This window comes from Nycticebus coucang, chromosome 10 (genome assembly GCF_027406575.1).
Source record: "Nycticebus coucang isolate mNycCou1 chromosome 10, mNycCou1.pri, whole genome shotgun sequence".
NCBI lineage: Eukaryota > Metazoa > Chordata > Mammalia > Primates > Lorisidae > Nycticebus > Nycticebus coucang.
In genome coordinates this window covers 17978811-17992620 of record NC_069789.1, presented here as the reverse complement: position 1 = coordinate 17992620, position 13810 = coordinate 17978811, and the positions used below count along the sequence as shown (strand labels likewise).

Below are 13810 nucleotides of genomic sequence, written 5' to 3'. Positions count from 1 at the left end.
GAATAAATGCATTGAAATGCATTATGTGATAGGCCAAATGGCCTCCAAAGGTATTCAGTCCTAAATTCTGAAACCTGCATATGTCACCTCCTATGGCAAAAGAGGCTTTACAATGTGGTTAAAAACCTTGAGATGGGACCTGAATGCAATCACAGGTGTCCTTTTAAGGAGACAAGGGGAAATTTGACTACAAAAGAGGAAGGTAGTATGGCCCCTGAAACAAGATGCTGGGCTGTTGGCTTTGAAGATGGAGGAGGGGCCGTGAGCCAAGAAGTGGAAGGGATGGAGTCTAGTTTTTCCCCTAGAACCACCCAACAGAGTTTGATACCTCCAGAACCTTGATTTTTATTACTCATTGAAACTGACTTTGGGCTTCAGACCTCCAGAGCTATGTGAGGATAAATGAGGTTGTTTTAAGACAGCCCGTTTATGGTAATTTGTTGTAGCAATAATAGGATACTAATAGACCTTGTGAGTTCTGATAGATATGTAAGCTCTCAGTTTTGTAACTGTTTCAAGAAGCAGTATGGCCCCACTCACTGAGGGAAACACCTGCCACAGACCTGGACCCTAGGCCCTTCACACGGTCTTGCCATTTGACTGCCTGAAATAGGTTCTTAATACTGGCTGACTTGACTTCCTCTTGGCCAAGGGGAGTCCTAAAACTGAGTTGTTGGCCATGAGAAAGGAGATGAGCCTGCCTCATCATGTCCCTCCCCTTCTTAGAGACGTCCTCTGTGACTCATTAACAGGTCTAAGGCTATGCGAGACCTACCTGCAGGTCCTGGACATACAAAGCGAACCACCCGAGTCTGCACAGACCCTTAAGTGTTCCTTTTCATGGACTCCTGGTCTTTTAAACCAAGCCTAACTCTTTCTTTCAGCCTATTGTCAGCTGAAGAGTCTTTAACCCCACCCGTAATCCCCCTTTTCCAGATGTCCCACCAGTTTGGGGGCCAAACTAATGTATATTTTCCATGTATTGATGTATGATCTCACTTGTAATTCCTATCTCCCTACAATGTATAAAACCAAACTGTAACCCCACTACTGCTAGTCTACTTACTTAGGGCTTCTTGGGTGTGGGTCTGGGTCATGGGCCTCAAATTTGGCTCAGAATAAACCTCCTTAAATTATTTTACAGAATGTGGCTTCTGTTCCATCGACATTGTTTTTATTTTTATGTTTCTGGTTGAGGTCAGATATAGCCATTACTGTTGGACAATACCAAGGGAACTACTTTAGTTCACTAATTCAAGAGCAATTTACTAGGCACATAATACTAGACCTTGGGTATATAAAGGTCGAAGGATTTAGTCTTTTCTAGTGAGAGGAATATTCCCAGTGGAAATGATGTTTGGATTGCATAATAAATGATGAGTAAGAAAGAAGAAATGAAGAAAAGAGGAAGCAGGTGGAAGCCCAGAGCTGGAGGCAGGAGGAGCAGCAGCAGAGTGCACTTCCCTAGGCCTAGACCCAGAGGGCCAGGGTGCTTAGGAGAGGAGGTCTGGAGGAAGTGCAGAATGATGTCCCTGAGGGGTTTAAAGGAGGAGAGGGGTGAGCAGATGAAAGGACAGACGGAGGACAGACATTCAGGTAAGTGTAAAGACAGAGACAGAGTCAGAGAGCATGGCCATGCATTAAAGATGGAGCTTTGGGAAAAACTTGTGAGAACTGGCTAGAGGAGGAACCACACTGGGTAGCTCTTCTCTCATTTACCCTCCTCAGTACTTCACCATTTAAAAAAATGAATTTTTTTTAACATATAGTTAAATCCATCATTTTTAGTATGCAATTCTGAGAGTTTCAAAATATATATATATATATATATATATATATATATATATAGCTTGTAACCAGTACCACAGTGAAGATGTAGAGTAATTCCTTCACCCCGAACATTCTCTGGGCCCCTCTGCAGTTAGCCCTGCCCCTCCTGGCAGCCCCAGATCTGTGTTCTGGCCCAACAACACCTGCTCAGTACAAGGGATGCATACACATTGTGATTTTTAGTTGTCATGTGTATTAGTGATTTCATTCACTTAATCTGGACTCTCAGTTTTGCCTTGAAAAAAGAGAATTTTATTTAGTCACTCTTTCTCCCTAAAATGCTGTGAAGTTCTTTTGGTTTTAAGAGGCTCATCAAATGCTTTTATAGAAGTGATTTGACTATTTTTGCAAGTAACTTCTTGAAACATGTTCTAAAAAGCATTTGCTTTACAACTGGCTGTGTTTTCTTATACTTTCTGAATATATTTCTTAATGAGTATGGCTTGTGAAAAATAACCCATGGAAGAAAAAATCAAAAGTTCTTGTCAGGATAGTTAGCTGACTGCAGCTAGGTATATTCTAAACTAATGTAGTTTTAAGTTTAAGGATGGATTTCACAGGAGCTAATATAATGCCATGGTTCTATTAGTCACTGATACCAGCCTTATTAATGAAATGATAAAGTACGTAGTAGTCTGAGATAGACAGTTAGCTGTTAGTCTCTGCTTTTATTGAATTTTTAAAATGGTTGATTAAAGTCACAAATAACTGCATCTGGGTTAGCTTTCCTCAAACTCACATGTGTTTTTATGTATGCTCAAGTGTCGCTGGAGTTCATGTTTGTAACAGTTACCTTGGCCACTGTCAGTTATCAAGGCCATAGTCATGCCTTGCTTAAGGACAAAGATGTATTCTGAGAAATATATCCTTAGACGATTCTGTGCTTGGGTGAATATCATAGAATTTATTTACCCAAACCGAAGTGGTACTTCCCACTACACACTGAGGTGGAGGGTACAGCCTATTCCTCCAAGACTACAAACCCATATAGCTTCCATAGTTGTGCCACAGTGATACGTTTTATGTAAGTAAACATATCTAAACATAGAAAAGATATAGTAAAAAATATAGCATAAAAGATAAAAAATGGGAAGTCCGGAGCTCGTAGAATCGGATGTTAGTCCAGGTGAGCCAGTGAATACATGGTGAGATAATTTGGAGGCTAGGACATTACTGTACATTACTTTAGACTTTAAACAGGTTACACTAAATCTATAAAAATTTTTCTTTTGCCAATAATAAATTAGCTTACTGTAGCTTTTTTTACTTCATAAACTTTTAATCTTTTTTAAATTTTGACTGTTTTGTAATAATACTTGGCATAAAAACATATATTGTGCAGCTGTATAAATAGTTGTCTTTGTCCTTATTTTTTGTAAGCATTTTTTCTATTTTTAGAATTTTTTATTGTAATTTTTTGCTTTTCAGACTTTTCTGTTTCTGAGTAACACACTGTGCTGTGTGACATCATGATGGCCGTGATGTCCCCAGGTGACAGGAATTTGGGGGCTCTGTGACAATCTAGGGGACCACCATGGGACCATCATCCCACAGGATCCGTCCATCGCTGACTGAATTGTTGTTATGTGGTGCATGGCTGTATCCCCAAGGGGTATTTCCCACTTTAAAAGTAAAAAAATAAAAACTTGTTTCCTATTATTCAAGTCCAGGACTGTAATAATCCAGTAATTCACCTTTAGCCCTTAAGTAGTTCACTTGCTGCTCCTACCCCTGACTGGGTAATTTATCCTATTTGGTTACAGACAGTAAAGGAGTTGATGATTTGCCTTTCTAAGAGCTAGCCAGGTTTTGGTGTGCGCGAAGCAAGGGCTGTTTTCCATTGTTGAACTCAGTATTTTCTGCTCCCTCTGTAACATTTCTTATTCTTTCAAAAATTTTTGTGGCAGAAAACGCTAGCATAACCCAAAGCTTTGGAAATATCTGTGGATTTTTTCAATCTTAAAAGTGTTTGTAGTATTCTATTTTTTAAAATAAAAACTAAGAGGCAAGATTGGCCAGAATCGATAAGGTGACATTGAAAACTAATAAAGGTGATGTTTTGCATATAGGGTGAAAGGACCAATTTGTTTTGTTTTCTTTTTTTTTTTTTTTTTTTTGCTGAGGCTGGGTTTGAACCCACCACCTCCGGTATATGGGACCGGTGCCTTACTCACTGAGCCATAGGCGCCACCCCGGACCAATTTGTTGAGTACACACCTTGGAGAACCCACCTGGCGGTAATTCATTAAGAAATAAACGAATAACACCTGAGGGTTTGTATCCACCATCTGCTCTGCTTGAGTTATTAGTGTGATGCGGCAGCTAAGAATAGATGTGTTTTTAAGCTGTGTTAGTAAACCTTTGGGTGATTGCTCCCTTTATTTTGTGTGAGTTGGACATAATCCTTAGTGTTTATGCTAAGTTGAGTTGTTTCAGAGGAAATACTTGAGTTTTGAAGTTGCAGTAAAGTGTTTTTGACCATTTTTAGCAGAGCTCACTGGCGAGAAGCCTTGTCCGGCAGTCCAGGGAAATTCCTTACAAAATAGTGAGCATGATGTCATTGGAAGGGTTCAAATTAGAATATTTGCTTCGTGAGTAGGAACTGTTTTCTGTAATGCTCCCTCTGTGGCTGGATGGCTGAAGCGGTGCTGGCAGGTAGTGGTTGCATGTGAGTGGGGGAATAATGACCATCTATTAGGAAGGGTGGCCTCAGGGTCCACTCCTGCAGGGATCCCGCAAAAGACCAGTGGTTTATGTAAAAGAAGCGATTCATTATTAACATTGTAAGCCAAGTTACAGAATCTATAGATACATTTTGAGCATGGCGATTTAATGACCTTTTACCTATTTCCTATTGCTAAATTTGGCTTTAGAGGTGTTTAGTGACATTGTAATGAAAGGGTGATCTTCACTGATGGCCGAGATTTATCTGGCTGGTCTGAGTGGCTAGTTAGCTAACCTCTGGTGCCCCCAATCCCTCAAACAAGATGACCTTCCCAGAGGGAGGGAAACTGTTTTCAGTCATGATTCTTCAAGTAGCCTTGTTCCTCTTCTGGCAGTTTCTAAGGACAGCAACAGAATTTTTCTGATGCTTTTCACATGATTGCAAAATAACAACTTTGGGACTGGGAAGCTTCTACTGCGCATGAACAAGTAAAAAGCAGAATGAGAAAGGCAGTAATAGAAAATGAGATGAAATGAGATGCAAAAGTATATCCAAACTGGAAACCAGAAAATGCAGTCACCTATTGGGGAAATCGTTGTGTGTGAGCCATGTGGTATTTCTTCAGAGATTTAATTAGCTAATAGGTATTCATTCTGATACTTGTTCCTTTCTCTTTCTTTTGATGACCCCTGTCTCTTCCATTTTAGAGCACCAAAACTACTTTGGAATAGATGAAAACCTTGGCCCAGTGGCAGTCAGCATCCGAAGAGAGAGAGTGGAAGATGCCAAGGAAAAAGAAGGGTCCCAGTTCAACTACAGAGTAGTTTTCAGGACGAGTGAGGTAATGGGGCCTCTTGGTGTTGTTACTGGTCCAAACTGACCCACCTCGGATGCTACTTCTGTAGTTTGTTTTAGATAGGGCACTGAATTTATTTTTTTAATGTTAATGATTGCAACATTTAAGGTAACTGAAAAGGGCATTGCAGTATATTTTATTTCAAATGAATAATTAGGAAACATGTTATAAATGTTACCTTTTGACTGCAAACAATGCCTATAGGCGGGCAAACAGATATTCCTTTGGTGCAACTGATGCCTATAGGCTTTGTTCATTTTGCAAATACAAATGGAAAGCTTCACAAAAATCATGAAAAAGGACAGCTATTTCTTACTGTTACAGGTGTTGCATCTTCAGGATGATGAACCGTACTGGAGGGGCTGCTGCAGTTCTTGCACACCTCAATGCCGTGTTTCATTTCTGAGCTCTCCACAGCCGAAGGGTTAAATGGCAGTGATTTTACTGCTGCCTTACACCTAAAGAACGTGACAGGGGGCCAACACAGAGGACAAACATAAACAGTACAATTTATGTCAGAGTTTAAAAACAACTTCAAAATCTAATGCAGAAAATCAAAGCACCTGTGTTGGGGTGAACATCTGACTTGTCTTTTTACCAGTGTAAAACCCACACCTCCTACATTGAAGACCCAAGTTAGTTTCTTGCTTGTTTTGCTTTGAGTGGAAAGAGAGATTATTATATAAATGGAACAATAGAAGTAGTTAAATAAATGGAGCTGCTGATTTATGTAAAGAATTAGATCTGAGGCCAAGGGCCATGGTGCACTCCTGTAGTCCCAGCCACTCGGTAGGCTGAGGCAGGAGGATTGCTTGAGCCCAGGAGTCTGAAGCTGCAAGTGAACTATGATTGTCCCTGTGAATGGCCACTGCCCTCTTGCCTGGCAACATAGTAAAACCCTGTCTCTAAAAAGAAAGGGAAAAAAAATAATTAGATCTGGGCTGTACTTTAAATTTTATTTGCTTAGCCCTTTTTAATTAAAGGGCTGTAATTAATATAGTTGGCAAATATTACAGACTGTGTATTTTGGTTATTTTCTAGGTCAGACAGGGAAAAGAGAACCTTTTTCTAGTTCCCTGAGGCTTGCTTGAGCATATGGACCCCTTTGCATTGAACTAGGCTCTAGGCTGCATGTATATTAGCTAAAGCCCCTTTCTGAAAGTGACATATTTTAAATTATAGACCAATGCTGTCCAATTCAGTAGCTGTCAACCACAAGTGGCTATTTAAGGTAATTAAATAAAATTAGAAATTCATTTCCTGGTCACACTAGTTACATGTTGAGTGCTCACTACACTGTGGCTAGTGGCTACTGTCTTAGTGCAGACGGAGAACATTCTTACTGTCGGAGATACTCTGTCCACCAGTGTAATGGAGCGTTATATAAGCCAGGGTGTCCAACCCCTGAGGCTTGTGGGGTGCATGCTGATTTTGTGAAGACTCTTTTTTGCTTATCTATGGTACTAGATGGACCTTTTTTTTGCTAATCAGCTTTAGTTAATGTTTGTTTATTTACCATGTGGCCCAAGACAACTCTTACTCTTCTAATGGACAGCAGAAAAAAAAAAAAAGAGTAAGAAAGAAAGAAATGACAATGCCTGAATTGTAAATATTAGGTGTTCTTATGACCACCATCGGTCTCTTTAGCTCCTATTGTTAGTACTCTTCCTAGTGTTAGAGGAGGTCAGATTAGAACCAGGTTTCTTGATTTTTGGTTCTGGAGTTTTCTCCTGATACTAAACGTGAGGCATGTGCTCAGAATATTGATCTCATGTTGCATGATATGTTTGAGGACAGCTAACAAATCATGAGACACAATTTGGTAGTAGTCATCTCAGCTCTGAAGTCACCCAGACCATGGATGCCGTTAGCTGTCCTCCGTCAACCTCAGGAAGGGAGAATTAAATAGAAGAAGATAAGAAAGGGAGTGGAAGAAAAGAAAATGTAGGGAGATGGGGTAATAGGAAAAAGAAAAAAAAGGGAGAGTGGAAGAAGAGTGACTGTCGTTAGGTCCAGAATCATGGTCTAGTGTCTTCTTGGTATGACTTTCCCATGTAGGTTCACAGAGTTGTCAGAGTGTCTTAATTTTTAAAGTGTTGCTCTTCTGTATCTTGTTTCAAGACTATTTGAGTGTTGATTTTGTTTCTTCAGGTGGAGGACTTTAGCCCCTTTTGGCCCACTCAGAAAGGACCTTTTTCTCTTCTTCTGTTTTTAAAGATAACCAGTTAGGTTCTAAGTCGGTAGCCAGGAGTAAGTATTATGTTTTGCCCTTCCAGCTTACAACACTGAGAGGAGCAATTTTAGAAGATGCTGTACCCTCCACTGCTAGGCATGGTACTACACGGGGACTACCTCTCAAGGAAGTGTTGGAATATGTCATTCCGGAGCTGACCATTCAGTGCCTGCGACAGGCTTCCAACTCACCCAAGGTCTCGGAGCAGTTGCTCAAGCTTGATGAGCAAGGGGTATGTATAATGTGTGAGATTGTATGTTTGTGTGTGAATTTCTGTCTGTTTTCAAAAGTTGTGGAGTTTTCCCATCCATTTTTCTTTGAGACCGTTTATTTTAAATGCCTTGGAGCATTTACTCTCTAGTTTTCCCCAAATATGCCTTTCTATTAGTTTAGAACATGATGCCCTTAGAGTATAACCCACCTCCTGTTGATTTGTGACCTACTATTTTTACCAAGGTTTTGGTATGTCCCAGCTAGCAGGAGCACATCTGATTATATGATTAATAGAGGTCAGGAGTGTTTTTTTTTTTTTTTCCCCAGGGTTTAAAAACCTCATGTTGACCCTTTCCCTGAACCAGCATTTATTCTTGTCTACCATGTGCAAGGCATCATGCTGACAGATGTGTGTGAACAGCATGCATTAGGAAAATCGAAGCTGACTGAAAACCTAGCCCCTAGCCTAAAGGACAGTGAGCCTGAGTACAGAGGCTTCTGCAAGGCTGGGTATGTGTGGGAAGAGATCTTGGGATCTTGGAACCTCGGAGCAGTGAGTGCTTTGGGGAAAGAAGAAAAAACATTTGGGTGGGCAAATCTTCTGAAAGAAGTGGCATTTTAATTGAGCCTTTGGACTTGGATAAATTTCTAAGAGGGACATATGAGTAGTTGGCTGTTTAAGGAACTTTGGCTAATCTAGTTTCATTACACAAAAAGGAAGATCATGAAGAGGAAAAAAAAGGCAAGTTGAGTCTAGAACAAAAGAGACTTTGAATTGTAGGCTGAGGTGCTCGTGCAGCTTCAGGAGGCAATAGGGATCCACTGAAAGTTCTCCATCAGGATGTAACATGATCAGAGCTGTATTTTAGGAAGATCCTGGTAAATGGGAATTGGGCAGGATCAATGAGGGTAGAAAACTGATGGTGTGATGTGATAATTGACATTGTGTAAGAGGGAATTAATGATGGACAAGATGAGGAGCCCAGAAGGTGAGAAGAGGTCTTTTAAGTCTTAGATGCAAATAACTTGTGGGAGAAACTCAGAGGTAGCTGTGCAAGTATTTATTTTAAATGAGTGGATTTGTTTTTAAATGCATGATTTAAAAAAAGACAGTGATGAAGTATATTTTCAGAATTTCTCAAGGAAAATTCTTTTTACATGTTTTAGAGAAAATATGAGATATTTCTTGTTTGACCCAGTAGTGATATTGTGGTTAAAGTAGAATAAATGACACCTCAGATGGCTAGAATTCTAAAAGTGATGAAGTTGTGATTGGTCTAACAAGTTAACGCTGCATTATTAGCAAAAAAAGTGGGCATTGTAACACTCAGAATGAATAATCCCGAGATCTGTCCATCTTAGGAATGAAAGCTGACATACTAACAACAACAAAGAAACCGAATCAGACTCTAAGCTCGAGCAGTTGACTTCTAAATGGTATGATACACACCAGTAGGCTTAGCGCAGTCACGACTGGCACAGTATGTGGAATGTATGAAATGTACATTAAACAGTTGAGGAAAGGGTGGAAGGGTAGAGGGGGGATGGGTTTGGTCCAGATGTTTACAGTTCCTTGATAAGAAGACTAGCACTCATTTTCACGTTGCAAGGGAGTTGGTAAAGAGAACTTGGCACCCATGTGGTAGTTCCTTGTTGTTTTGTGTTCATAAGATATCTTGGTTCTTCCTTTAAGTTACATCATTGTACTGTACTGCAAGTGCCTGGTGGGTGAGGTGTTTGGTCCCCTGAGGCTGCTCTAGAAAATTCCACAAATAGTCCAAGTTCCCCTGAACCCCTCAGGCCTCTGCAGCTGCCACCCATCTGGGGATTCTCTTGCGGAGTGGTGAAAGGACATTAGGGCAGCTGCAGGTGACGGTCTCCCTGCAGCTTGGAGCAGGCATCTGAGACATCTGTAGTTGAATGATACAGTGCCAGGGAGTTTTTTAAATTAGGTATTTTGAGTACTTTCAGCAAATATCTACTCATAATCTAATGTCAAGGAATTAATTTTGAAAATTAGATATTGCTTTTATACCAACCAGGGCATTTCATAGTTCTGGTTACATTACATGTACTTTTTCTTTAGATTTTATATTGTTTGACTTTGGTATACTCTCTTAAGATGTTCATATGTAAGCACAGTAGGGGCATTCTAACTTTCTGCAACTCTTAATAGTATCTGATTCATGATTCCTATGATACATAAAGAAAAGATACTGCCTATTCTCATCTCTAAAAGAGATTGCACAGGTTTTTGTTGTTGTTTTTTAACATCCTGCTTTCTAAGTTATCCTTAAAAGTGGCCACTTTTTATTCATTTCCCTAATAGTAAATCTGCCCAAGAGAGTCTGAGCCAATTTTATGTTACTGTTCTAAGGGTTTTTTTTTTTTTAACCTTTACTCTTAAAATATGTTTTTAAAACATAATTTAATTACCTATATTTTGTGTTTGTAATTACATGTATTGCCAGTTTCTGTTCCTTGTTTAACCCACCGTCACTCAGTGTATCTGCTATGTACAGGACAGGGTTTAGTGGGGGGAGAATTCCTGGGCACCCAGCTCACCCATTCCATTCCATGACCTTGGTAAGATGTTTTGAGGAGGAAAACGGAACACTGGAGAATTACAAGAAAAGTTGTTATTAAGAAGGACCCTAATGGTTATGTTACTTTACAGAATTTCACCTCTTTACTTCTAAAATCCCATTTTCCTTTTCTTTTTTAATTTTTTTTTATTAAATCATAGCTGTGTACAATAATGCATTTATGGGGTACAATGTGCAGACCGTCCCAATTTGTATGATAGGTAAACTCACAAAATTATATAGGTTCATTTTTTAAATATGTTATTTAAATGAATTATGAAAGTTCATTCTTTTAGGACATCACGATATTTTTGACAACAGTGTTAGCTTGTTCTTCAGGCTGTCTCCCTTCTCTTGTCCACTCACCTCATACGTGTAGGTCAGGTTTGCTGCAGATGGAGTAAGGAGGTCTGAATAAGCGAGCCCACACATTCAGAACACATAGATTGAGTCGGAAGACGGAAGTGGAAGGGTTCACTGTGCATTCACATTTATTTCCAAGGCAGTTTTGAAGCTTTCCAGTTTTTTCCACCTCATTTTAATTTAAATTTTCTTGTCAATGATGACAAAACTTCTGGCCTCGGGAGGAATGGAGCAGCCAGTTTTTACCCTGCCTCAGAAAGAAAATGACACCTGTGCTGGTTCCTCTGCTGTCTGGCAGTGGGTATGTATGTCCAGCTGTTAGCACTGAAGCCATTAGGAATTTTGATGAGAGTATTTTTAGTTTGCAGCAGTACTCACGCCCATGTACCAGCCTTGTTTTATCCCAGGATGGTGGGACTGGCTAGTTAGATAAAGGTCAGTGCAGTGGGCTGAGTATTAGGCTCAGCCTGAGGTTTCCTAGGGTTATCAATAAAGACTTGCTCTGAGAGAGCTAGGAGTTTTAGTACATGGAAAGCTGGAGCCTCTCCTTTGCTTTTTATCATAATAGACTGAGGAGTATGTGGCTAGCTTTCTGATATACCCCAGCAGTAGTAGTAGTTGATAGATTTTGATTGTCTTTCTAGATTTATGAAAGCTTTTTAGGTGAGGGAGATCGCTTTGCCTAATGTTTCGTTTTATTATTGTTTTAGCAGAATCATAGCCCTTGTTGTAAACAAGCCAGTATTGTTTATTCTAAGTCGTCAGAGACTTTTAAGTTTCACCTGGAAAACTGATCAGAGAAGCATGATCAGTTTTCCAGGTGAAACTTAGAAGTCTCTGAATACCAGTGAGCAGTAAACTTGTGCCATGCTGTGCCGTGTACATAATGAGGTGTGGTCACTGGAGCCAGAGTCTGGCAGCTGGCACGAGACACCCAGAGGCTTTGTAGACTGTTTCTCATGGGCCCAGGGGCTTCTTGGATGGAAACACAAATCCTCCTCACAGTTAGGGTCTAGACCCAGGCTGGTTTGTCCAGCAGCTGGGAGGGAGGGTGTGAAGTTGACAGTACCGCAGGCAGCAACGAGGTCTCATGGGATTTCAGTCCTCTAGTTATTTGGTCTTTTCCTGAGCGAACGTTTGCAAGAAGTCTTAAGTCTATAAGAACCTCAGAGTCAGAGAAAGTCTGCCAGTCTGGTGAGGATACTGCTGACTACACAAGGCCCAAACCCTGGGGCCCCCAAAGCTCTGTTCTAGGCCTCCCCTCAAAGAGCTGGATGTGAGCAAGAGGAAGAAATTTCCTCCCCAGAAGCCAGGGCAGACAGAGATGAGCCGCCTGTGTGGCCTAGGAGCATGCAGATGAGGTGATATGGGGCTGGCGGCAGCCTGAGGGGAGCAGAGGGTAGATAAACAGGGACTGCAGCCCCCAGGACCGGAGTGAGCTCTGCAAGTGGGGATGATGGCGTGGTGATCCCTGCCGGCCAGAGGAGACAGTGCGACTCAGCAGGTGTTGGAGTTGTGTATGGCATGCCTAGTACTCTGTGGTATTAGTGGCGGGCTCTCATTAAAGCCAGGCGCAAAGAACTGGGGAGCCGAAATCTTCCTCTCACGGTGAAAGAGAAGTCATCTAACGTGACACCAAGGATGTGAGGCAATCATTTTGAGGCTATATTACAGTATTAATTCAGACTCCAATAATCACTGTGGCATCAATGTCTGTATACTAATCACTAATTATGAGACTTTCCCCAATGCACTTTAAGATCCTGAAATATGTCTTCTGAGTCACCTAATGTGAATGAAATATATAATATTTCATTATTTGAAACATTGAAATATATAATATTTCAATATAATGAAATAATATTAGGCATTTTTATTATACTTAGGTTTTTTTGTTTTTTTTTGAAGATGATGGTCTGTAATAAATGTGGTATCGTTGATTCAGATATCGAGGTGATCAGAAACATTTGTTCCTCAATCTCTGGCTGAATGGAAAATTTTTTCCTTGACCCTACTAAAGAATTAGTTCAATAAAATTAGTAATACTCAGTATGAAGTAGCATGTGCACACCATCTAATACTCCCGCACTTGAGGTACAGATCATTAACTTCACTGTGCTGTGAAGAACCCTGTGGCTCTGATTGGCAGCCACAACCATGAACTACAGAGCCACAGCATCCATCCATACAGGTAGTTGATTTGGTCATTGTAACAGGCAGTGTTTCCTTTTGCATTCTCCCAAAGCATTTAGTCAGGATCTGAATATAGTCAGAATCTATTGGCAGTCAGCTCTCCCTGCTCAGTTCTGTGTTCATCCAGCCACAATGAATGTCTCCTGCAGTTGGCTAAGGCCACCCAGACAGATGTGTTGGGCTGACTTGTATTGTGTGTTGTCATTAAGTAGTAATATGCCTGAGACGGTTTTCATCACTTTGCTGCTCAAGGGAAATGAGTATCATTTTGCCTTATTTTACCACTATAGTCAGCCATGAATTTTGATTAAAGACTTTTACAGCTCAATAATAAAAGTGAACAGTTATGGATTGATGTCTTTAGGAAATCAGTGGTGTCTGATAATCTCTTAGTCTCTGAGACTCAGATTGCTCACATTAAGTTAGTAAGACCTTGACTGAATGAGTGAGAAGTAGTTCCTATTATTTAGGAAAAATAAGAAAGCTGTAAAAATGAGTCCAGTTTATTCCCAGTATTGGGAGGAAGACTTGTGGCTTCCAGCATGACATAGACTATGAGGTAGGATTATAGCAGGAACTCTTCATTTGCCATTAAAATTTTTTTTGGTGTACTACATATTTAGCAGATGTTTTCATGATAATAAAAAATACAAGAAATGAATGTAATTGTATAGCCAAAGGTACTTTTATGGAAGCAAAACAGTTTTCTGTTTATATACATGTATCATAATTTCCATTGGGATCCTATCCTTACCAGACAGACCTTAATTTGATTTGTTTTTTTCCTTACAGTCCTACATATTTTCATGAATGTTCAAATAAATTAAAGAAGAAAAAGGCATTAAGAACTAGAGAAGAAAATCTTTTAAAAA

General features: G+C 40.1%; 1 protein-coding gene across 8 annotated transcripts in view; it reads left to right on the top strand.

Moving 5' to 3' along the window:
* Window positions 1–13810, top strand: part of SIPA1L2 (signal induced proliferation associated 1 like 2) — a 241747-nt gene that overhangs the window by 119505 nt on the left and 108432 nt on the right. For all 8 annotated transcript variants that reach the window (XM_053605857.1, XM_053605858.1, XM_053605856.1 and 5 more), the window contains exons 3-4: window positions 5203–5336; window positions 7628–7816. In XM_053605857.1, coding sequence (XP_053461832.1) covers window positions 5203–5336; window positions 7628–7816 — 323 coding nt within the window. The remainder of the gene's footprint in view (window positions 1–5202; window positions 5337–7627; window positions 7817–13810) is intronic.